General features: G+C 58.0%; 8 protein-coding genes across 25 annotated transcripts in view; 1 reads left to right on the top strand and 7 right to left on the bottom strand.

Annotated features, from left to right (window-relative positions):
- Positions 1–22,112, top strand: part of UBAP2 (ubiquitin associated protein 2) — a 192,464-nt gene that overhangs the window by 145,012 nt on the left and 25,340 nt on the right. The gene's annotated exons all lie outside the window — the stretch shown is intronic.
- LOC135290023 (interferon-like) lies at positions 2,109–2,681 on the bottom strand. The gene has a single exon (XM_064403923.1). The coding sequence runs from the start codon at positions 2,679–2,681 to the stop codon at positions 2,109–2,111; it is 573 nt and encodes a 190-aa protein (XP_064259993.1).
- Positions 5,103–5,675, bottom strand: LOC135290022 (interferon-like). Its single transcript, XM_064403922.1, has one exon. It carries the CDS (start codon positions 5,673–5,675, stop codon positions 5,103–5,105), a length of 573 nt encoding a protein of 190 aa, XP_064259992.1.
- LOC135290021 (interferon-like) lies at positions 8,117–8,689 on the bottom strand. Its single transcript, XM_064403921.1, has one exon. The coding sequence runs from the start codon at positions 8,687–8,689 to the stop codon at positions 8,117–8,119; it is 573 nt and encodes a 190-aa protein (XP_064259991.1).
- On the bottom strand, positions 11,116–11,688 carry LOC135290020 (interferon-like). Its single transcript, XM_064403920.1, has one exon. The coding sequence runs from the start codon at positions 11,686–11,688 to the stop codon at positions 11,116–11,118; it is 573 nt and encodes a 190-aa protein (XP_064259990.1).
- LOC135290016 (interferon-like) lies at positions 14,177–14,749 on the bottom strand. The gene has a single exon (XM_064403914.1). The coding sequence runs from the start codon at positions 14,747–14,749 to the stop codon at positions 14,177–14,179; it is 573 nt and encodes a 190-aa protein (XP_064259984.1).
- LOC135290008 (interferon-like) lies at positions 17,238–17,810 on the bottom strand. The gene has a single exon (XM_064403897.1). The coding sequence runs from the start codon at positions 17,808–17,810 to the stop codon at positions 17,238–17,240; it is 573 nt and encodes a 190-aa protein (XP_064259967.1).
- Positions 20,229–20,801, bottom strand: LOC135290006 (interferon-like). Its single transcript, XM_064403895.1, has one exon. The coding sequence runs from the start codon at positions 20,799–20,801 to the stop codon at positions 20,229–20,231; it is 573 nt and encodes a 190-aa protein (XP_064259965.1).

Genomic DNA, 22,112 nt, shown 5'->3' with positions numbered 1-22,112 from the left:
GCTGGGAGGTGTGTGCTGTGCAGCTAAGTCTGTCTTGGTGGCTCGGCATGGTTTCCACCTGCAAAGGCCTGCTGGTGGCTGCGGTCACTTTTCCTTTCACTTTGTGGCTTGCCTTTCTTTTCCTCTTAGCTGCTGTTTTCCTTTTGTGGTTGCAAGGGAGGGATGTGCAGTGATGTCAGTGGGCGAGGGCTGGCAATTGCCCTGCTGTGCTAAATGGCCAGAGGCGGCGGCAGCGTTGAAGGGGCTGTCTGTGCAGGTGGGCCTTGGAGGCGTGAGGGTGTCCTTGCAGGGAGGCGCTGCAGCTGCTGTGTTTGGGAGGAGCGAGCAAGAAGGCAGGCAAGAAAGGCTGAGTGAAGAAGTGGGCCAAAGGGAAGGGCTTTGCTCGTCCTGTGGCGCGTGGTGCGATGGCTGTGGGCCTGGAGCAGGGCTCTGCTTTTGAGATCCATACCTGAGTGGATGAGGCGGCTAAAGAGGAGTGTCCCGGTGAAAGAAATGGTGTTGTGTTTTGGGATTGCAGAGCCCTTGGCTGTGGAAGATTGTGTCCTGTTTGGGGCTCTTGAGTCCACGAGAGCTGTGGCGATGTCGGAGGGGACAGCTCTGAAGTTGCCCAGTGATCCAGAGCATGTGGCTTCTCAGAAGGCTGAGGGAGCTGGTCTTCTTTGGCTGGAGTAGTGAAGGTTTGCCAGTAGTTTCAGATCGCCTTAGAAAAAGGCAGAAAGTGTGGGGAGACGTGAGGAGGAAATTGGCTTGTGCAAAGAGGAATTTGGAGTGTGCAAGGGGATGATGACTGTGGCCTGGTGGTGGCATGGTGGCATTGTTGCTGGTAGTGCTTGACAGGTCTGGAAGGTTCTAGGCTTTTGGGGCAAAGAGGCTGTGGAGAGCAGCAGGTGTTTGTAGCCTTGCGTGTCAGTGATGTCCAGGCACGCTGGCGAAGTGGCGGAAGGCAAATGCTGGGAGCCGTTCCCGAAGAATGTGGATGGGCAGGCCGCTCGCTGCAGGAGAGGGTGAAGTTTGAGAGCATCTGAACAAGCTGAAGGTGTACTTGTCGGCGGGACATGAAGAGGTTAGTGCGTGAGTGCTGAGGGAAGTGTCAGATGGAGTTGCTAGGCCCCAGTGCATGGTATCTGAAAGGTGGCGTCATTCAGCGGAAGTTCGCAAGAAGTGGTAGAAGGGACGTGTAAGCCCTATATTTCTAAAGGGAAAAGCAGAAGAGTGTGGGAAGTAAGGAGCAGTCAGGCTGAGCTCTGAGTGAGGCAAGAAGATGCGGCTGCTTCTGCGGGAGACTCTGTGAAGGCCAATGGAAAAGAAAGAGGTGATTGGTAGCGGGGAGCATGGCGTTCCATGTTGCAAAATGAGGCTGCTTGGCGGTTTTGGTGCTGTTGTATGGTTAGGGCTAGAGAGCAGTGGTGGATAGGGGCAGGGAAAGTGACCTTGTGTGCTTGGCTTTGTGCATAGTGCTTGCCAGTGTCCGCATGGCATGGCTGTGTGTGAGTCAGAGAGGCATGGATTGGATGGATGGAGCACGGTGTGGATCAAGCAGATGAGGTGCAGCAGTGCTGTGCAGCCTTCGGGCGTTTTTCTTGTTGTGCTTGTGTGCTGTTGGCCAAAGGCCGGCAGTGCTGTTGCATGGGGTGTGCTGCAGGCTGCTGCTAGGGCAGGTGCCATTGAGAAGGGTGGACGGGGTCTGTTTGGAGCAGGGCTTTGCGTAGGGGTTGAGTGGAGACGGCTTTGCCCTGGCGCAAAGAGTGGTAGCAGTGCTAGAGAGAGGAGAGGCAGTGGCAAGTGTTTTGTGGTAGGTCTTTATTTCCAGTGGCATCAAGAAGAGAATAAGTAGAAAAATAAAGAGGTGGATAAATAAATAAATAAATAAATAAATGAATAAATAAATAAATAAATAAATAAATGATGGGAGAAGTCAATAAATATGTAGAGCAAATCCTTTGTCCATGTCGGTGGGAGAGGCTGAATGGATGGATGGAGATGCAGTGGTTGAAGGGTGCGGGTGCGGTGCAGTTGTTGCAGGCCCGTGTGCGGTGGCAGGTGAGAGGAGGCGTGGGGTTGGAGGTGGCTGTGGGGCGTAGGTGTGGGTTGGCGTGTGGGTGTTTGCGCTAGCGGCGCATGGTGCGTGCGAGGTTGTGGAGGTGCTGTAAAGAGGCCCGAGCTTGGAGGCGGACGTGGTCCCAGGCGCAGGCGCTGTGGTTGTGGGCGTGCAGGAAGAGGTGGATGTCCCTGAAGTACTTGTTGATGGCGAGCAGCGGGTTGCGTGGTGCTTTGAAGGGCATGGCCCTGTCGGGGAGGCATTGCTCGAGGTGGTGGATGTGGTGCTGCAGTTTGTTGAGGAGCTGGTTGCGAGGCTGGCTGGGCCAGTGGTGGCGGGTGCTGTTGGAGCTGAGGGTGTGGAAGAGGTGCTGCAGGATGTGTAGGGCGGTGGCGGCGGCTTGGTGCGGCTGAAGGTTGTTGTGGAGGAGGGTGTCGGGGAAGAAGGGCGGCTGTTGCAGGTGGCAGGGCTGTGTGTGGCTGGCAGCCACGTCCTGGAGGAGGCGAAGCGCGTCGGCGGGGAAGGCGTCGTCGTGTGTCCAGAGGTGTTGGCAGGCCAGGCTGGTGGCCAGAGCGGTGAGGAGGAGCAGGAGCGGCGGGGCGGCGTGCGGCAGGCGTGGCCGTGCGTCTGTGGGCGCAGGCATGGTGGCTGTGTGGCTGCTGTCGGGTGCTGCAGGGCAGGAGCAGGCTGCTGAGGCTGGCTGGTGCTGCCGGTGCTGCTGGCGGCTGTGCTTGGGCTGGCGGTGGGCGCGTGGCTTTGTACGGCGGCAGCTTTCCCTTCATCGCTTTCCGATTGCCGGCAGTTTCTGTCTGTTGTTTCCAGTCTCTGCTGGTGGCTCTGGTGGTCTTGGGGAAGTGGTTTGCGTGGTTGGGCACGGTGGTGGCTGCGTGTGCCGGGGCTGCGCAAGCTGTGGGTCAGCGGCGTCGGGGTCAGGTGCGGTGCAGAGGGCTGTTGGGCGTTCCCTTTGAGCTGCCGAGGCAGCTGGGAGGTGTGTGCTGTGCAGCTAAGTCTGTCTTGGTGGCTCGGCATGGTTTCCACCTGCAAAGGCCTGCTGGTGGCTGCGGTCACTTTTCCTTTCACTTTGTGGCTTGCCTTTCTTTTCCTCTTAGCTGCTGTTTTCCTTTTGTGGTTGCAAGGGAGGGATGTGCAGTGATGTCAGTGGGCGAGGGCTGGCAATTGCCCTGCTGTGCTAAATGGCCAGAGGCGGCGGCAGCGTTGAAGGGGCTGTCTGTGCAGGTGGGCCTTGGAGGCGTGAGGGTGTCCTTGCAGGGAGGCGCTGCAGCTGCTGTGTTTGGGAGGAGCGAGCAAGAAGGCAGGCAAGAAAGGCTGAGTGAAGAAGTGGGCCAAAGGGAAGGGCTTTGCTCGTCCTGTGGCGCGTGGTGCGATGGCTGTGGGCCTGGAGCAGGGCTCTGCTTTTGAGATCCATGCCTGAGTGGATGAGGCGGCTAAAGAGGAGTGTCCCGGTGAAAGAAATGGTGTTGTGTTTTGGGATTGCAGAGCCCTTGGCTGTGGAAGATTGTGTCCTGTTTGGGGCTCTTGAGTCCACGAGAGCTGTGGCGGTGTCGGAGGGGACGGCTCTGAAGTTGCCCAGTGATCCAGAGCATGTGGCTTCTCAGAAGGCTGAGGGAGCTGGTCTTCTTTGGCTGGAGTAGTGAAGGTTTGCCAGTAGTTTCAGATGGCCTTAGAAAAAGGCAGAAAGTGTGGGGAGACGTGAGGAGGAAATTGGCTTGTGCAAAGAGGAATTTGGAGTGTGCAAGGGGATGATGACTGTGGCCTGGTGGTGGCATGGTGGCATTGTTGCTGGTAGTGCTTGACAGGTCTGGAAGGTTCTAGGCTTTTGGGGCAAAGAGGCTGTGGAGAGCAGCAGGTGTTTGTAGCCTTGCGTGTCAATGATGTCCAGGCACGCTGGCGAAGTGGCGGAAGGCAAATGCTGGGAGCCGTTCCCGAAGAATGTGGATGGGCAGGCCGCTCGCTGCAGGAGAGGGTGAAGTTTGAGAGCATCTGAACAAGCTGAAGGTGTACTTGTCGGCGGGACATGAAGAGGTTAGTGCGTGAGTGCTGAGGGAAGTGTCAGATGGAGTTGCTAGGCCCCAGTGCATGGTATCTGAAAGGTGGCGTCATTCAGCGGAAGTTCGCAAGAAGTGGTAGAAGGGACGTGTAAGCCCTATATTTCTAAAGGGAAAAGCAGAAGAGTGTGGGAAGTAAGGAGCAGTCAGGCTGAGCTCTGAGTGAGGCAAGAAGATGCGGCTGCTTCTGCGGGAGACTCTGTGAAGGCCAATGGAAAAGAAAGAGGTGATTGGTAGCGGGGAGCATGGCGTTCCATGTTGCAAAATGAGGCTGCTTGGCGGTTTTGGTGCTGTTGTATGGTTAGGGCTAGAGAGCAGTGGTGGATAGGGGCAGGGAAAGTGACCTTGTGTGCTTGGCTTTGTGCATAGTGCTTGCCAGTGTCCGCATGGCATGGCTGTGTGTGAGTCAGAGAGGCATGGATTGGATGGATGGAGCACGGTGTGGATCAAGCAGATGAGGTGCAGCGGTGCTGTCCAGCCTTCGGGCGTTTTTCTTGTTGTGCTTCTGTGCTGTTGGCCAAAGGCCAGCGGTGCTGTTGCATGGGGTGTGCTGCAGGCTGCTGCTAGGGCAGGTGCCATTGAGAAGGGTGGACGGGGTCTGTTTGGAGCAGGGCTTTGCGTAGGGGTTGAGTGGAGACGGCTTTGCCCTGGCGCAAAGAGTGGTAGCAGTGCTAGAGAGAGGAGAGGCAGTGGCAAGTGTTTTGTGGTAGGTCTTTATTTCCAGTGGCATCAAGAAGAGAATAAGTAGAAAAATAAAGAGGTGGATAAATAAATAAATAAATAAATAAATAAATAATGGGAGAAGTCAATAAATATGTAGAGCAAATCCTTTGTCCATGTCGGTGGGAGAGGCTGAATGGATGGATGGAGATGCAGTGGTTGAAGGGTGCGGGTGCGGTGCAGTTGTTGCAGGCCCGTGTGCGGTGGCAGGTGAGAGGAGGCGTGGGGTTGGAGGTGGCTGTGGGGCGTAGGTGTGGGTTGGCGTGTGGGTGTTTGCGCTAGCGGCGCATGGTGCGTGCGAGGTTGTGGAGGTGCTGTAAAGAGGCCCGAGCTTGGAGGCGGACGTGGTCCCAGGCGCAGGCGCTGTGGTTGTGGGCGTGCAGGAAGAGGTGGATGTCCCTGAAGTACTTGTTGATGGCGAGCAGCGGGTTGCGTGGTGCTTTGAAGGGCATGGCCCTGTCGGGGAGGCATTGCTCGAGGTGGTGGATGTGGTGCTGCAGTTTGTTGAGGAGCTGGTTGCGAGGCTGGCTGGGCCAGTGGTGGCGGGTGCTGTTGGAGCTGAGGGTGTGGAAGAGGTGCTGCAGGATGTGTAGGGCGGTGGCGGCGGCTTGGTGCGGCTGAAGGTTGTTGTGGAGGAGGGTGTCGGGGAAGAAGGGCGGCTGTTGCAGGTGGCAGGGCTGTGTGTGGCTGGCAGCCACGTCCTGGAGGAGGCGAAGCGCGTCGGCGGGGAAGGCGTCGTCGTGTGTCCAGAGGTGTTGGCAGGCCAGGCTGGTGGCCAGAGCGGTGAGGAGGAGCAGGAGCGGCGGGGCGGCGTGCGGCAGGCGTGGCCGTGCGTCTGTGGGCGCAGGCATGGTGGCTGTGTGGCTGCTGTCGGGTGCTGCAGGGCAGGAGCAGGCTGCTGAGGCTGGCTGGTGCTGCCGGTGCTGCTGGCGGCTGTGCTTGGGCTGGCGGTGGGCGCGTGGCTTTGTACGGCGGCAGCTTTCCCTTCATCGCTTTCCGATTGCCGGCAGTTTCTGTCTGTTGTTTCCAGTCTCTGCTGGTGGCTCTGGTGGTCTTGGGGAAGTGGTTTGCGTGGTTGGGCACGGTGGTGGCTGCGTGTGCCGGGGCTGCGCAAGCTGTGGGTCAGCGGCGTCGGGGTCAGGTGCGGTGCAGAGGGCTGTTGGGCGTTCCCTTTGAGCTGCCGAGGCAGCTGGGAGGTGTGTGCTGTGCAGCTAAGTCTGTCTTGGTGGCTCGGCATGGTTTCCACCTGCAAAGGCCTGCTGGTGGCTGCGGTCACTTTTCCTTTCACTTTGTGGCTTGCCTTTCTTTTCCTCTTAGCTGCTGTTTTCCTTTTGTGGTTGCAAGGGAGGGATGTGCAGTGATGTCAGTGGGCGAGGGCTGGCAATTGCCCTGCTGTGCTAAATGGCCAGAGGCGGCGGCAGCGTTGAAGGGGCTGTCTGTGCAGGTGGGCCTTGGAGGCGTGAGGGTGTCCTTGCAGGGAGGCGCTGCAGCTGCTGTGTTTGGGAGGAGCGAGCAAGAAGGCAGGCAAGAAAGGCTGAGTGAAGAAGTGGGCCAAAGGGAAGGGCTTTGCTCGTCCTGTGGCGCGTGGTGCGATGGCTGTGGGCCTGGAGCAGGGCTCTGCTTTTGAGATCCATGCCTGAGTGGATGAGGCGGCTAAAGAGGAGTGTCCCGGTGAAAGAAATGGTGTTGTGTTTTGGGATTGCAGAGCCCTTGGCTGTGGAAGATTGTGTCCTGTTTGGGGCTCTTGAGTCCACGAGAGCTGTGGCGGTGTCGGAGGGGACGGCTCTGAAGTTGCCCAGTGATCCAGAGCATGTGGCTTCTCAGAAGGCTGAGGGAGCTGGTCTTCTTTGGCTGGAGTAGTGAAGGTTTGCCAGTAGTTTCAGATGGCCTTAGAAAAAGGCAGAAAGTGTGGGGCGACGTGAGGAGGAAATTGGCTTGTGCAAAGAGGAATTTGGAGTGTGCAAGGGGATGATGACTGTGGCCTGGTGGTGGCATGGTGGCATTGTTGCTGGTAGTGCTTGACAGGTCTGGAAGGTTCTAGGCTTTTGGGGCAAAGAGGCTGTGGAGAGCAGCAGGTGTTTGTAGCCTTGCGTGTCAATGATGTCCAGGCACGCTGGCGAAGTGGCGGAAGGCAAATGCTGGGAGCCGTTCCCGAAGAATGTGGATGGGCAGGCCGCTCGCTGCAGGAGAGGGTGAAGTTTGAGAGCATCTGAACAAGCTGAAGGTGTACTTGTCGGCGGGACATGAAGAGGTTAGTGCGTGAGTGCTGAGGGAAGTGTCAGATGGAGTTGCTAGGCCCCAGTGCATGGTATCTGAAAGGTGGCGTCATTCAGCGGAAGTTCGCAAGAAGTGGTAGAAGGGACGTGTAAGCCCTATATTTCTAAAGGGAAAAGCAGAAGAGTGCGGGAAGTAAGGAGCAGTCAGGCTGAGCTCTGAGTGAGGCAAGAAGATGCGGCTGCTTCTGCGGGAGACTCTGTGAAGGCCAATGGAAAAGAAAGAGGTGATTGGTAGCGGGGAGCATGGCGTTCCATGTTGCAAAATGAGGCTGCTTGGCGGTTTTGGTGCTGTTGTATGGTTAGGGCTAGAGAGCAGTGGTGGATAGGGGCAGGGAAAGTGACCTTGTGTGCTTGGCTTTGTGCATAGTGCTTGCCAGTGTCCGCATGGCATGGCTGTGTGTGAGTCAGAGAGGCATGGATTGGATGGATGGAGCACGGTGTGGATCAAGCAGATGAGGTGCAGCGGTGCTGTGCAGCCTTCGGGCGTTTTTCTTGTTGTGCTTGTGTGCTGTTGGCCAAAGGCCAGCGGTGCTGTTGCATGGGGTGTGCTGCAGGCTGCTGCTAGGGCAGGTGCCATTGAGAAGGGTGGACGGGGTCTGTTTGGAGCAGGGCTTTGCGTAGGGGTTGAGTGGAGACGGCTTTGCCCTGGCGCAAAGAGTGGTAGCAGTGCTAGAGAGAGGAGAGGCAGTGGCAAGTGTTTTGTGGTAGGTCTTTATTTCCAGTGGCATCAAGAAGAGAATAAGTAGAAAAATAAATAGGTGGATAAATAAATAAATAAATAAATAAATAAATAAATAAATAAATAAATAAATAATGGCAGAAGTCAATAAATATGTAGAGCAAATCCTTTGTCCATGTCGGTGGGAGAGGCTGAATGGATGGATGGAGATGCAGTGGTTGAAGGGTGCGGGTGCGGTGCGGTTGTTGCAGGCCCGTGTGCGGTGGCAGGTGAGAGGAGGCGTGGGGTTGGAGGTGGCTGTGGGGCGTAGGTGTGGGTTGGCGTGTGGGTGTTTGCGCTAGCGGCGCATGGTGCGTGCGAGGTTGTGGAGGTGCTGTAAAGAGGCCCGAGCTTGGAGGCGGACGTGGTCCCAGGCGCAGGCGCTGTGGTTGTGGGCGTGCAGGAAGAGGTGGATGTCCCTGAAGTACTTGTTGATGGCGAGCAGCGGGTTGCGTGGTGCTTTGAAGGGCATGGCCCTGTCGGGGAGGCATTGCTCGAGGTGGTGGATGTGGTGCTGCAGTTTGTTGAGGAGCTGGTTGCGAGGCTGGCTGGGCCAGTGGTGGCGGGTGCTGTTGGAGCTGAGGGTGTGAAAGAGGTGCTGCAGGATGTGTAGGGCAGTGGTGGTGGCTTGGTGCGGCTGAAGGTTGTTGTGGAGGAGGGTGTCGGGGAAGAAGGGCGGCTGTTGCAGGTGGCAGGGCTGTGCGTGGCTGGCAGCCACGTCCTGGAGGAGGCGAAGCGCGTCGGCGGGGAAGGCGTCGTCGTGTGTCCAGAGGTGTTGGCAGGCCAGGCTGGTGGCCAGAGCGGTGAGGAGGAGCAGGAGCGGCGGGGCGGCGTGCGGCAGGCGTGGCCGTGCGTCTGTGGGCGCAGGCATGGTGGCTGTGTGGCTGCTGTCGGGTGCTGCAGGGCAGGAGCAGGCTGCTGAGGCTGGCTGGTGCTGCCGGTGCTGCTGGCGGCTGTGCTTGGGCTGGCGGTGGGTGCGTGGCTTTGTACGGCGGCAGCTTTCCCTTCATCGCTTTCCGATTGCCGGCAGTTTCTGTCTGTTGTTTCCAGTCTCTGCTGGTGGCTCTGGTGGTCTTGGGGAAGTGGTTTGCGTGGTTGGGCACGGTGGTGGCTGCGTGTGCCGGGGCTGCGCAAGCTGTGGGTCAGCGGCGTCGGGGTCAGGTGCGGTGCAGAGGGCTGTTGGGCGTTCCCTTTGAGCTGCCGAGGCAGCTGGGAGGTGTGTGCTGTGCAGCTAAGTCTGTCTTGGTGGCTCGGCATGGTTTCCACCTGCAAAGGCCTGCTGGTGGCTGCGGTCACTTTTCCTTTCACTTTGTGGCTTGCCTTTCTTTTCCTCTTAGCTGCTGTTTTCCTTTTGTGGTTGCAAGGGAGGGATGTGCAGTGATGTCAGTGGGCGAGGGCTGGCAATTGCCCTGCTGTGCTAAATGGCCAGAGGCGGCGGCAGCGTTGAAGGGGCTGTCTGTGCAGGTGGGCCTTGGAGGCGTGAGGGTGTCCTTGCAGGGAGGCGCTGCAGCTGCTGTGTTTGGGAGGAGCGAGCAAGAAGGCAGGCAAGAAAGGCTGAGTGAAGAAGTGGGCCAAAGGGAAGGGCTTTGCTCGTCCTGTGGCGCGTGGTGCGATGGCTGTGGGCCTGGAGCAGGGCTCTGCTTTTGAGATCCATGCCTGAGTGGATGAGGCGGCTAAAGAGGAGTGTCCCTGTGAAAGAAATGGTGTTGTGTTTTGGGATTGCAGAGCCCTTGGCTGTGGAAGATTGTGTCCTGTTTGGGGCTCTTGAGTCCACGAGAGCTGTGGCGGTGTCGGAGGGGACGGCTCTGAAGTTGCCCAGTGATCCAGAGCATGTGGCTTCTCAGAAGGCTGAGGGAGCTGGTCTTCTTTGGCTGGAGTAGTGAAGGTTTGCCAGTAGTTTCAGATCGCCTTAGAAAAAGGCAGAAAGTGTGGGGCGACGTGAGGAGGAAATTGGCTTGTGCAAAGAGGAATTTGGAGTGTGCAAGGGGATGATGACTGTGGCCTGGTGGTGGCATGGTGGCATTGTTGCTGGTAGTGCTTGACAGGTCTGGAAGGTTCTAGGCTTTTGGGGCAAAGAGGCTGTGGAGAGCAGCAGGTGTTTGTAGCCTTGCGTGTCAGTGATGTCCAGGCACGCTGGCGAAGTGGCGGAAGGCAAATGCTGGGAGCCGTTCTCGAAGAATGTGGATGGGCAGGCCGCTCGCTGCAGGAGAGGGTGAAGTTTGAGAGCATCTGAACAAGCTGAAGGTGTACTTGTCGGCGGGACATGAAGAGGTTAGTGCGTGAGTGCTGAGGGAAGTGTCAGATGGAGTTGCTAGGCCCCAGTGCATGGTATCTGAAAGGTGGCGTCATTCAGCGGAAGTTCGCAAGAAGTGGTAGAAGGGACATGTAAGCCCTATATTTCTAAAGGGAAAAGCAGAAGAGTGTGGGAAGTAAGGAGCAGTCAGGCTGAGCTCTGAGTGAGGCAAGAAGATGAGGCTGCTTCTGCGGGAGACTCTGTGAAGGCCAGTGGAAAAGAAAGAGGTGATTGGTAGTGGGGAGCATGGCGTTCCATGTTGCAAAATGAGGCTGCTTGGCGGTTTTGGTGCTGTTGTATGGTTAGGGCTAGAGAGCAGTGGTGGATAGGGGCAGGGAAAGTGACCTTGTGTGCTTGGCTTTGTGCATAGTGCTTGCCAGTGTCCCGCATGGCATGGCTGTGTGTGAGTCAGAGAGGCATGGATTGGATGGATGGAGCACGGTGTGGATCAAGCAGATGAGGTGCAGCAGTGCTGTGCAGCCTTCGGGCGTTTTTCTTGTTGTGCTTCTGTGCTGTTGGCCAAAGGCCGGCAGTGCTGTTGCGTGGGGTGTGCTGCAGGCTGCTGCTAGGGCAGGTGCCATTGAGAAGGGTGGACGGGGTCTGTTTGGAGCAGGGCTTTGCGTAGGGGTTGAGTGGAGACGGCTTTGCCCTGGCGCAAAGAGTGGTAGCAGTGCTAGAGAGAGGAGAGGCAGTGGCAAGTGTTTTGTGGTAGGTCTTTATTTCCAGTGGCATCAAGAAGAGAAGAAGTAGAAAAATAAATAGGTGGATAAATAAATAAATAAATAAATAAATAAATAAATAATGGCAGAAGTCAATAAATATGTAGAGCAAATCCTTTGTCCATGTCGGTGGGAGAGGCTGAATGGATGGATGGAGATGCAGTGGTTGAAGGGTGCGGGTGCGGTGCGGTTGTTGCAGGCCCGTGTGCGGTGGCAGGTGAGAGGAGGCGTGGGGTTGGAGGTGGCTGTGGGGCGTAGGTGTGGGTTGGCGTGTGGGTGTTTGCGCTAGCGGCGCATGGTGCGTGCGAGGTTGTGGAGGTGCTGTAAAGAGGCCCGAGCTTGGAGGCGGACGTGGTCCCAGGCGCAGGCGCTGTGGTTGTGGGCGTGCAGGAAGAGGTGGATGTCCCTGAAGTACTTGTTGATGGCGAGCAGCGGGTTGCGTGGTGCTTTGAAGGGCATGGCCCTGTCGGGGAGGCATTGCTCGAGGTGGTGGATGTGGTGCTGCAGTTTGTTGAGGAGCTGGTTGCGAGGCTGGCTGGGCCAGTGGTGGCGGGTGCTGTTGGAGCTGAGGGTGTGGAAGAGGTGCTGCAGGATGCGTAGGGCGGTGGCGGCGGCTTGGTGCGGCTGGAGGTTGTTGTGGAGGAGGGTGTCGGGGAAGAAGGGCGGCTGTTGCAGGTGGCAGGGCTGTGTGTGGCTGGCAGCCACGTCCTGGAGGAGGCGAAGCGCGTCGGCGGGGAAGGCGTCGTCGTGTGTCCAGAGGTGTTGGCAGGCCAGGCTGGTGGCCAGAGCGGTGAGGAGGAGCAGGAGCGGCGGGGCGGCGTGCGGCAGGCGTGGCCGTGCGTCTGTGGGCGCAGGCATGGTGGCTGTGTGGCTGCTGTCGGGTGCTGCAGGGCAGGAGCAGGCTGCTGAGGCTGGCTGGTGCTGCCGGTGCTGCTGGCGGCTGTGCTTGGGCTGGCGGTGGGCGCGTGGCTTTGTACGGCGGCAGCTTTCCCTTCATCGCTTTCCGATTGCCGGCAGTTTCTGTCTGTTGTTTCCAGTCTCTGCTGGTGGCTCTGGTGGTCTTGGGGAAGTGGTTTGCGTGGTTGGGCACGGTGGTGGCTGCGTGTGCCGGGGCTGCGCAAGCTGTGGGTCAGAGGCGTCGGGGTCAGGTGCGGTGCAGAGGGCTGTTGGGCGTTCCCTTTGAGCTGCCGAGGCAGCTGGGAGGTGTGTGCTGTGCAGCTAAGTCTGTCTTGGTGGCTCGGCATGGTTTCCACCTGCAAAGGCCTGCTGGTGGCTGCGGTCACTTTTCCTTTCACTTTGTGGCTTGCCTTTCTTTTCCTCTTAGCTGCTGTTTTCCTTTTGTGGTTGCAAGGGAGGGATGTGCAGTGATGTCAGTGGGCGAGGGCTGGCAATTGCCCTGCTGTGCTAAATGGCCAGAGGCGGCGGCAGCGTTGAAGGGGCTGTCTGTGCAGGTGGGCCTTGGAGGCGTGAGGGTGTCCTTGCAGGGAGGCGCTGCAGCTGCTGTGTTTGGGAGGAGCGAGCAAGAAGGCAGGCAAGAAAGGCTGAGTGAAGAAGTGGGCCAAAGGGAAGGGCTTTGCGCGTCCTGTGGCGCGTGGTGCGATGGCTGTGGGCCTGGAGCAGGGCTCTGCTTTTGAGATCCATGCCTGAGTGGATGAGGCGGCTAAAGAGGAGTGTCCCGGTGAAAGAAATGGTGTTGTGTTTTGGGATTGCAGAGCCCTTGGCTGTGGAAGATTGTGTCCTGTTTGGGGCTCTTGAGTCCACGAGAGCTGTGGCGGTGTCGGAGGGGACGGCTCTGAAGTTGCCCAGTGATCCAGAGCATGTGGCTTCTCAGAAGGCTGAGGGAGCTGGTCTTCTTTGGCTGGAGTAGTGAAGGTTTGCCAGTAGTTTCAGATGGCCTTAGAAAAAGGCAGAAAGTGTGGGGAGACATGAGGAGGAAATTGGCTTGTGCAAAGAGGAATTTGGAGTGTGCAAGGGGATGATGACTGTGGCCTGGTGGTGGCATGGTGGCATTGTTGCTGGTAGTGCTTGACAGGTCTGGAAGGTTCTAGGCTTTTGGGGCAAAGAGGCTGTGGAGAGCAGCGGGTGTTTGTAGCCTTGCGTGTCAGTGATGTCCAGGCACGCTGGCGAAGTGGCGGAAGGCAAATGCTGGGAGCCGTTCCCGAAGAATGTGGATGGGCAGGCCGCTCGCTGCAGGAGAGGGTGAAGTTTGAGAGCATCTGAACAAGCTGAAGGTGTACTTGTCGGCGGGACATGAAGAGGTTTGAGAGCATCTGAACAAGCTGAAGGTGTACTTGTCGGCGGGACATGAAGAGGTTAGTGCGTGAGTGCTGAGGGAAGTGTCAGATGGAGTTGCTAGGCCCCAGTGCATGGTATCTGAAAGGTGGCGTCATTCAGTGGAAGTTCGCAAGAAGTGGTAGAAGGGACATGTAAGCCCTATATTTCTAAAGGGAAAAGCAGAAGAGTGTGGGAAGTAAGGAGCAGTCAGGCTGAGCTCTGAGTGAGGCAAGAAGATGAGGCTGCTTCTGCGGGAGACTCTGTGAAGGCCAGTGGAAAAGAAAGAGGTGATTGGTAGCGGGGAGCATGGCGTTCCATGTTGCAAAATGAGGCTGCTTGGCGGTTTTGGTGCTGTTGTATGGTTAGGGCTAGAGAGCAGTGGTGGATAGGGGCAGGGAAAGTGACCTTGTGTGCTTGGCTTTGTGCATAGTGCTTGCCAGTGTCCCGCATGGCATGGCTGTGTGTGAGTCAGAGAGGCATGGATTGGATGGATGGAGCACGGTGTGGATCAAGCAGATGAGGTGCAGCAGTGCTGTGCAGCCTTCGGGCGTTTTTCTTGTTGTGCTTCTGTGCTGTTGGCCAAAGGCCGGCAGTGCTGTTGCGTGGGGTGTGCTGCAGGCTGCTGCTAGGGCAGGTGCCATTGAGAAGGGTGGACGGGGTCTGTTTGGAGCAGGGCTTTGCGTAGGGGTTGAGTGGAGACGGCTTTGCCCTGGCGCAAAGAGTGGTAGCAGTGCTAGAGAGAGGAGAGGCAGTGGCAAGTGTTTTGTGGTAGGTCTTTATTTCCAGTGGCATCAAGAAGAGAAGAAGTAGAAAAATAAATAGGTGGATAAATAAATAAATAAATAAATAAATAAATAAATAAATAAATAATGGCAGAAGTCAATAAATATGTAGAGCAAATCCTTTGTCCATGTCGGTGGGAGAGGCTGAATGGATGGATGGAGATGCAGTGGTTGAAGGGTGCGGGTGCGGTGCGGTTGTTGCAGGCCCGTGTGCGGTGGCAGGTGAGAGGAGGCGTGGGGTTGGAGGTGGCTGTGGGGCGTAGGTGTGGGTTGGCGTGTGGGTGTTTGCGCTAGCGGCGCATGGTGCGTGCGAGGTTGTGGAGGTGCTGTAAAGAGGCCCGAGCTTGGAGGCGGACGTGGTCCCAGGCGCAGGCGCTGTGGTTGTGGGCGTGCAGGAAGAGGTGGATGTCCCTGAAGTACTTGTTGATGGCGAGCAGCGGGTTGCGTGGTGCTTTGAAGGGCATGGCCCTGTCGGGGAGGCATTGCTCGAGGTGGTGGATGTGGTGCTGCAGTTTGTTGAGGAGCTGGTTGCGAGGCTGGCTGGGCCAGTGGTGGCGGGTGCTGTTGGAGCTGAGGGTGTGGAAGAGGTGCTGCAGGATGCGTAGGGCGGTGGCGGCGGCTTGGTGCGGCTGGAGGTTGTTGTGGAGGAGGGTGTCGGGGAAGAAGGGCGGCTGTTGCAGGTGGCAGGGCTGTGTGTGGCTGGCAGCCACGTCCTGGAGGAGGCGAAGCGCGTCGGCGGGGAAGGCGTCGTCGTGTGTCCAGAGGTGTTGGCAGGCCAGGCTGGTGGCCAGAGCGGTGAGGAGGAGCAGGAGCGGCGGGGCGGCGTGCGGCAGGCGTGGCCGTGCGTCTGTGGGCGCAGGCATGGTGGCTGTGTGGCTGCTGTCGGGTGCTGCAGGGCAGGAGCAGGCTGCTGAGGCTGGCTGGTGCTGCCGGTGCTGCTGGCGGCTGTGCTTGGGCTGGCGGTGGGCGCGTGGCTTTGTACGGCGGCAGCTTTCCCTTCATCGCTTTCCGATTGCCGGCAGTTTCTGTCTGTTGTTTCCAGTCTCTGCTGGTGGCTCTGGTGGTCTTGGGGAAGTGGTTTGCGTGGTTGGGCACGGTGGTGGCTGCGTGTGCCGGGGCTGCGCAAGCTGTGGGTCAGAGGCGTCGGGGTCAGGTGCGGTGCAGAGGGCTGTTGGGCGTTCCCTTTGAGCTGCCGAGGCAGCTGGGAGGTGTGTGCTGTGCAGCTAAGTCTGTCTTGGTGGCTCGGCATGGTTTCCACCTGCAAAGGCCTGCTGGTGGCTGCGGTCACTTTTCCTTTCACTTTGTGGCTTGCCTTTCTTTTCCTCTTAGCTGCTGTTTTCCTTTTGTGGTTGCAAGGGAGGGATGTGCAGTGATGTCAGTGGGCGAGGGCTGGCAATTGCCCTGCTGTGCTAAATGGCCAGAGGCGGCGGCAGCGTTGAAGGGGCTGTCTGTGCAGGTGGGCCTTGGAGGCGTGAGGGTGTCCTTGCAGGGAGGCGCTGCAGCTGCTGTGTTTGGGAGGAGCGAGCAAGAAGGCAGGCAAGAAAGGCTGAGTGAAGAAGTGGGCCAAAGGGAAGGGCCTTGCGCGTCCTGTGGCGCGTGGTGCGATGGCTGTGGGCCTGGAGCAGGGCTCTGCTTTTGAGATCCATGCCTGAGTGGATGAGGCGGCTAAAGAGGAGTGTCCCGGTGAAAGAAATGGTGTTGTGTTTTGGGATTGCAGAGCCCTTGGCTGTGGAAGATTGTGTCCTGTTTGGGGCTCTTGAGTCCACGAGAGCTGTGGCGGTGTCGGAGGGGACGGCTCTGAAGTTGCCCAGTGATCCAGAGCATGTGGCTTCTCAGAAGGCTGAGGGAGCTGGTCTTCTTTGGCTGGAGTAGTGAAGGTTTGCCAGTAGTTTCAGATGGCCTTAGAAAAAGGCAGAAAGTGTGGGGAGACATGAGGAGGAAATTGGCTTGTGCAAAGAGGAATTTGGAGTGTGCAAGGGGATGATGACTGTGGCCTGGTGGTGGCATGGTGGCATTGTTGCTGGTAGTGCTTGACAGGTCTGGAAGGTTCTAGGCTTTTGGGGCAAAGAGGCTGTGGAGAGCAGCGGGTGTTTGTAGCCTTGCGTGTCAGTGATGTCCAGGCACGCTGGCGAAGTGGCGGAAGGCAAATGCTGGGAGCCGTTCCCGAAGAATGTGGATGGGCAGGCCGCTCGCTGCAGGAGAGGGTGAAGTTTGAGAGCATCTGAACAAGCTGAAGGTGTACTTGTCGGCGGGACATGAAGAGGTTTGAGAGCATCTGAACAAGCTGAAGGTGTACTTGTCGGCGGGACATGAAGAGGTTAGTGCGTGAGTGCTGAGGGAAGTGTCAGATGGAGTTGCTAGGCCCCAGTGCATGGTATCTGAAAGGTGGCGTCATTCAGTGGAAGTTCGCAAGAAGTGGTAGAAGGGACATGTAAGCCCTATATTTCTAAAGGGAAAAGCAGAAGAGTGTGGGAAGTAAGGAGCAGTCAGGCTGAGCTCTGAGTGAGGCAAGAAGATGAGGCTGCTTCTGCGGGAGACTCTGTGAAGGCCAGTGGAAAAGAAAGAGGTGATTGGTAGCGGGGAGCATGGCGTTCCATGTTGCAAAATGAGGCTGCTTGGCGGTTTTGGTGCTGTTGTATGGTTAGGGCTAGAGAGCAGTGGTGGATAGGGGCAGGGAAAGTGACCTTGTGTGCTTGGCTTTGTGCATAGTGCTTGCCAGTGTCCCGCATGGCATGGCTGTGTGTGAGTCAGAGAGGCATGGATTGGATGGATGGAGCACGGTGTGGATCAAGCAGATGAGGTGCAGCAGTGCTGTGCAGCCTTCGGGCGTTTTTCTTGTTGTGCTTCTGTGCTGTTGGCCAAAGGCCGGCAGTGCTGTTGCGTGGGGTGTGCTGCAGGCTGCTGCTAGGGCAGGTGCCATTGAGAAGGGTGGACGGGGTCTGTTTGGAGCAGGGCTTTGCGTAGGGGTTGAGTGGAGACGGCTTTGCCCTGGCGCAAAGAGTGGTAGCAGTGCTAGAGAGAGGAGAGGCAGTGGCAAGTGTTTTGTGGTAGGTCTTTATTTCCAGTGGCATCAAGAAGAGAAGAAGTAGAAAAATAAATAGGTGGATAAATAAATAAATAAATAAATAAATAAATAAATAAATAAATAATGGCAGAAGTCAATAAATATGTAGAGCAAATCCTTTGTCCATGTCGGTGGGAGAGGCTGAATGGATGGATGGAGATGCAGTGGTTGAAGGGTGCGGGTGCGGTGCGGTTGTTGCAGGCCCGTGTGCGGTGGCAGGTGAGAGGAGGCGTGGGGTTGGAGGTGGCTGTGGGGCGTAGGTGTGGGTTGGCGTGTGGGTGTTTGCGCTAGCGGCGCATGGTGCGTGCGAGGTTGTGGAGGTGCTGTAAAGAGGCCCGAGCTTGGAGGCGGACGTGGTCCCAGGCGCAGGCGCTGTGGTTGTGGGCGTGCAGGAAGAGGTGGATGTCCCTGAAGTACTTGTTGATGGCGAGCAGCGGGTTGCGTGGTGCTTTGAAGGGCATGGCCCTGTCGGGGAGGCATTGCTCGAGGTGGTGGATGTGGTGCTGCAGTTTGTTGAGGAGCTGGTTGCGAGGCTGGCTGGGCCAGTGGTGGCGGGTGCTGTTGGAGCTGAGGGTGTGGAAGAGGTGCTGCAGGATGCGTAGGGCGGTGGCGGCGGCTTGGTGCGGCTGGAGGTTGTTGTGGAGGAGGGTGTCGGGGAAGAAGGGCGGCTGTTGCAGGTGGCAGGGCTGTGTGTGGCTGGCAGCCACGTCCTGGAGGAGGCGAAGCGCGTCGGCGGGGAAGGCGTCGTCGTGTGTCCAGAGGTGTTGGCAGGCCAGGCTGGTGGCCAGAGCGGTGAGGAGGAGCAGGAGCGGCGGGGCGGCGTGCGGCAGGCGTGGCCGTGCGTCTGTGGGCGCAGGCATGGTGGCTGTGTGGCTGCTGTCGGGTGCTGCAGGGCAGGAGCAGGCTGCTGAGGCTGGCTGGTGCTGCCGGTGCTGCTGGCGGCTGTGCTTGGGCTGGCGGTGGGCGCGTGGCTTTGTACGGCGGCAGCTTTCCCTTCATCGCTTTCCGATTGCCGGCAGTTTCTGTCTGTTGTTTCCAGTCTCTGCTGGTGGCTCTGGTGGTCTTGGGGAAGTGGTTTGCGTGGTTGGGCACGGTGGTGGCTGCGTGTGCCGGGGCTGCGCAAGCTGTGGGTCAGAGGCGTCGGGGTCAGGTGCGGTGCAGAGGGCTGTTGGGCGTTCCCTTTGAGCTGCCGAGGCAGCTGGGAGGTGTGTGCTGTGCAGCTAAGTCTGTCTTGGTGGCTCGGCATGGTTTCCACCTGCAAAGGCCTGCTGGTGGCTGCGGTCACTTTTCCTTTCACTTTGTGGCTTGCCTTTCTTTTCCTCTTAGCTGCTGTTTTCCTTTTGTGGTTGCAAGGGAGGGATGTGCAGTGATGTCAGTGGGCGAGGGCTGGCAATTGCCCTGCTGTGCTAAATGGCCAGAGGCGGCGGCAGCGTTGAAGGGGCTGTCTGTGCAGGTGGGCCTTGGAGGCGTGAGGGTGTCCTTGCAGGGAGGCGCTGCAGCTGCTGTGTTTGGGAGGAGCGAGCAAGAAGGCAGGCAAGAAAGGCTGAGTGAAGAAGTGGGCCAAAGGGAAGGGCCTTGCGCGTCCTGTGGCGCGTGGTGCGATGGCTGTGGGCCTGGAGCAGGGCTCTGCTTTTGAGATCCATGCCTGAGTGGATGAGGCGGCTAAAGAGGAGTGTCCCGGTGAAAGAAATGGTGTTGTGTTTTGGGATTGCAGAGCCCTTGGCTGTGGAAGATTGTGTCCTGTTTGGGGCTCTTGAGTCCACGAGAGCTGTGGCGGTGTCGGAGGGGACGGCTCTGAAGTTGCCCAGTGATCCAGAGCATGTGGCTTCTCAGAAGGCTGAGGGAGCTGGTCTTCTTTGGCTGGAGTAGTGAAGGTTTGCCAGTAGTTTCAGATGGCCTTAGAAAAAGGCAGAAAGTGTGGGGAGACATGAGGAGGAAATTGGCTTGTGCAAAGAGGAATTTGGAGTGTGCAAGGGGATGATGACTGTGGCCTGGTGGTGGCATGGTGGCATTGTTGCTGGTAGTGCTTGACAGGTCTGGAAGGTTCTAGGCTTTTGGGGCAAAGAGGCTGTGGAGAGCAGCGGGTGTTTGTAGCCTTGCGTGTCAGTGATGTCCAGGCACGCTGGCGAAGTGGCGGAAGGCAAATGCTGGGAGCCGTTCCCGAAGAATGTGGATGGGCAGGCCGCTCGCTGCAGGAGAGGGTGAAGTTTGAGAGCATCTGAACAAGCTGAAGGTGTACTTGTCGGCGGGACATGAAGAGGTTAGTGCGTGAGTGCTGAGGGAAGTGTCAGATGGAGTTGCTAGGCCCCAGTGCATGGTATCTGAAAGGTGGCGTCATTCAGCGGAAGTTCGCAAGAAGTGGTAGAAGGGACATGTAAGCCCTATATTTCTAAAGGGAAAAGCAGAAGAGTGTGGGAAGTAAGGAGCAGTCAGGCTGAGCTCTGAGTGAGGCAAGAAGATGAGGCTGCTTCTGCGGGAGACTCTGTGAAGGCCAGTGGAAAAGAAAGAGGTGATTGGTAGCGGGGAGCATGGCGTTCCATGTTGCAAAATGAGGCTGCTTGGCGGTTTTGGTGCTGTTGTATGGTTAGGGCTAGAGAGCAGTGGTGGATAGGGGCAGGGAAAGTGACCTTGTGTGCTTGGCTTTGTGCATAGTGCTTGCCAGTGTCCCGCATGGCATGGCTGTGTGTGAGTCAGAGAGGCATGGATTGGATGGATGGAGCACGGTGTGGATCAAGCAGATGAGGTGCAGCAGTGCTGTGCAGCCTTCGGGCGTTTTTCTTGTTGTGCTTCTGTGCTGTTGGCCAAAGGCCGGCAGTGCTGTTGCGTAGTGTGTGCTGCAGGCTGCTGCTAGGGCAGGTGCCATTGAGAAGGGTGGACGGGGTCTGTCTGGAGCAGGGCTTTGTGTAGGGGTTGAGTGGAGACGGCTTTGCCCTGGCGCAAAGAGTGGTAGCAGTGCTAGAGAGAGGAGAGGCAGTGGCAAGTGTTTTGTGGTAGGTCTTTATTTCCAGTGGCATCAAGAAGAGAAGAAGTAGAAAAATAAATAGGTGGATAAATAAATAAATAAATAAATAAATAATGGCAGAAGTCAATAAATATGTAGAGCAAATCCTTTGTCCATGTCGGTGGGAGAGGCTGAATGGATGGATGGAGATGCAGTGGTTGAAGGGTGCGGGTGCGGTGCGGTTGTTGCAGGCCCGTGTGCGGTGGCAGGTGAGAGGAGGCGTGGGGTTGGAGGTGGCTGTGGGGCGTAGGTGTGGGTTGGCGTGTGGGTGTTTGCGCTAGCGGCGCATGGTGCGTGCGAGGTTGTGGAGGTGCTGTAAAGAGGCCCGAGCTTGGAGGCGGACGTGGTCCCAGGCGCAGGCGCTGTGGTTGTGGGCGTGCAGGAAGAGGTGGATGTCCCTGAAGTACTTGTTGATGGCGAGCAGCGGGTTGCGTGGTGCTTTGAAGGGCATGGCCCTGTCGGGGAGGCATTGCTCGAGGTGGTGGATGTGGTGCTGCAGTTTGTTGAGGAGCTGGTTGCGAGGCTGGCTGGGCCAGTGGTGGCGGGTGCTGTTGGAGCTGAGGGTGTGGAAGAGGTGCTGCAGGATGCGTAGGGCGGTGGCGGCGGCTTGGTGCGGCTGGAGGTTGTTGTGGAGGAGGGTGTCGGGGAAGAAGGGCGGCTGTTGCAGGTGGCAGGGCTGTGTGTGGCTGGCAGCCACGTCCTGGAGGAGGCGAAGCGCGTCGGCGGGGAAGGCGTCGTCGTGTGTCCAGAGGTGTTGGCAGGCCAGGCTGGTGGCCAGAGCGGTGAGGAGGAGCAGGAGCGGCGGGGCGGCGTGCGGCAGGCGTGGCCGTGCGTCTGTGGGCGCAGGCATGGTGGCTGTGTGGCTGCTGTCGGGTGCTGCAGGGCAGGAGCAGGCTGCTGAGGCTGGCTGGTGCTGCCGGTGCTGCTGGCGGCTGTGCTTGGGCTGGCGGTGGGCGCGTGGCTTTGTACGGCGGCAGCTTTCCCTTCATCGCTTTCCGATTGCCGGCAGTTTCTGTCTGTTGTTTCCAGTCTCTGCTGGTGGCTCTGGTGGTCTTGGGGAAGTGGTTTGCGTGGTTGGGCACGGTGGTGGCTGCGTGTGCCGGGGCTGCGCAAGCTGTGGGTCAGAGGCGTCGGGGTCAGGTGCGGTGCAGAGGGCTGTTGGGCGTTCCCTTTGAGCTGCCGAGGCAGCTGGGAGGTGTGTGCTGTGCAGCTAAGTCTTTCTTGGTGGCTCGGCATTGTTTCCACCTGCAAAGGCCTGCTGGTGGCTGCGGTCACTTTTCCTTTCACTTTGTGGCTTGCCTTTCTTTTCCTCTTAGCTGCTGTTTTCCTTTTGTGGTTGCAAGGGAGGGATGTGCAGTGATGTCAGTGGGCGAGGGCTGGCAATTGCCCTGCTGGGCTAAATGGCCAGAGGCGGCGGCAGCGTTGAAGGGGCTGTCTGTGCAGGTGGGCCTTGGAGGCGTGAGGGTGTCCTTGCAGGGAGGCGCTGCAGCTGCTGTGTTTGGGAGGAGCGAGCAAGAAGGCAGGCAAGAAAGGCTGAGTGAAGAAGTGGGCCAAAGGGAAGGGCTTTGCTCGTCCTGTGGCGCGTGGTGCGATGGCTGTGGGCCTGGAGCAGGGCTCTGCTTTTGAGATCCATGCCTGAGTGGATGAGGCGGCCAAAGAGGAGTGTCCCTGTGAAAGAAATGGTGTTGTGTTTTGGGATTGCAGAGCCCTTGGCTGTTGAAGATTGTGTCCTGTTTGGGGCTCTTGAGTCCACGAGAGCTGTGGCAGTGTCGGAGGGGACGGCTCTGAAGTTGCCCAGTGATCCAGAGCATGTGGCTTCTCAGAAGGCTGAGGGAGCTGGTCTTCTTTGGCTGGAGTAGTGAAGGTTTGCCAGTAGTTTCAGATGCCCTTGGAAAAAGGCAGAAAGTGTGGGGAGACGTGAGGAGGAAATTGGCTTGTGCAAAGAGGAATTTGGAGTGTGCAAGGGGATGACGGCTGTGGCCTGGTGGTGGCATGGTGGCATTGTTGCTGGTAGTGCTTGACAAGTCTGGAAGGTTCTAGGCTTTTGGGGCAAAGAGGCTGTGGAGAGCAGCAGGTGTTTGTAGCCTTGCGTGTCAGTGATGTCCAGGCACGCTGGCGAAGTGGCGGAAGGCAAATGCTGGGAGCCGTTCCCGAAGAATGT

Source organism: Passer domesticus, chromosome Z (genome assembly GCF_036417665.1).
Source record: "Passer domesticus isolate bPasDom1 chromosome Z, bPasDom1.hap1, whole genome shotgun sequence".
Classification (NCBI taxonomy): domain Eukaryota; kingdom Metazoa; phylum Chordata; class Aves; order Passeriformes; family Passeridae; genus Passer; species Passer domesticus.
Note: the sequence above shows the minus strand (reverse complement) of the source record. Positions and strands in the feature narration are given on the sequence as shown.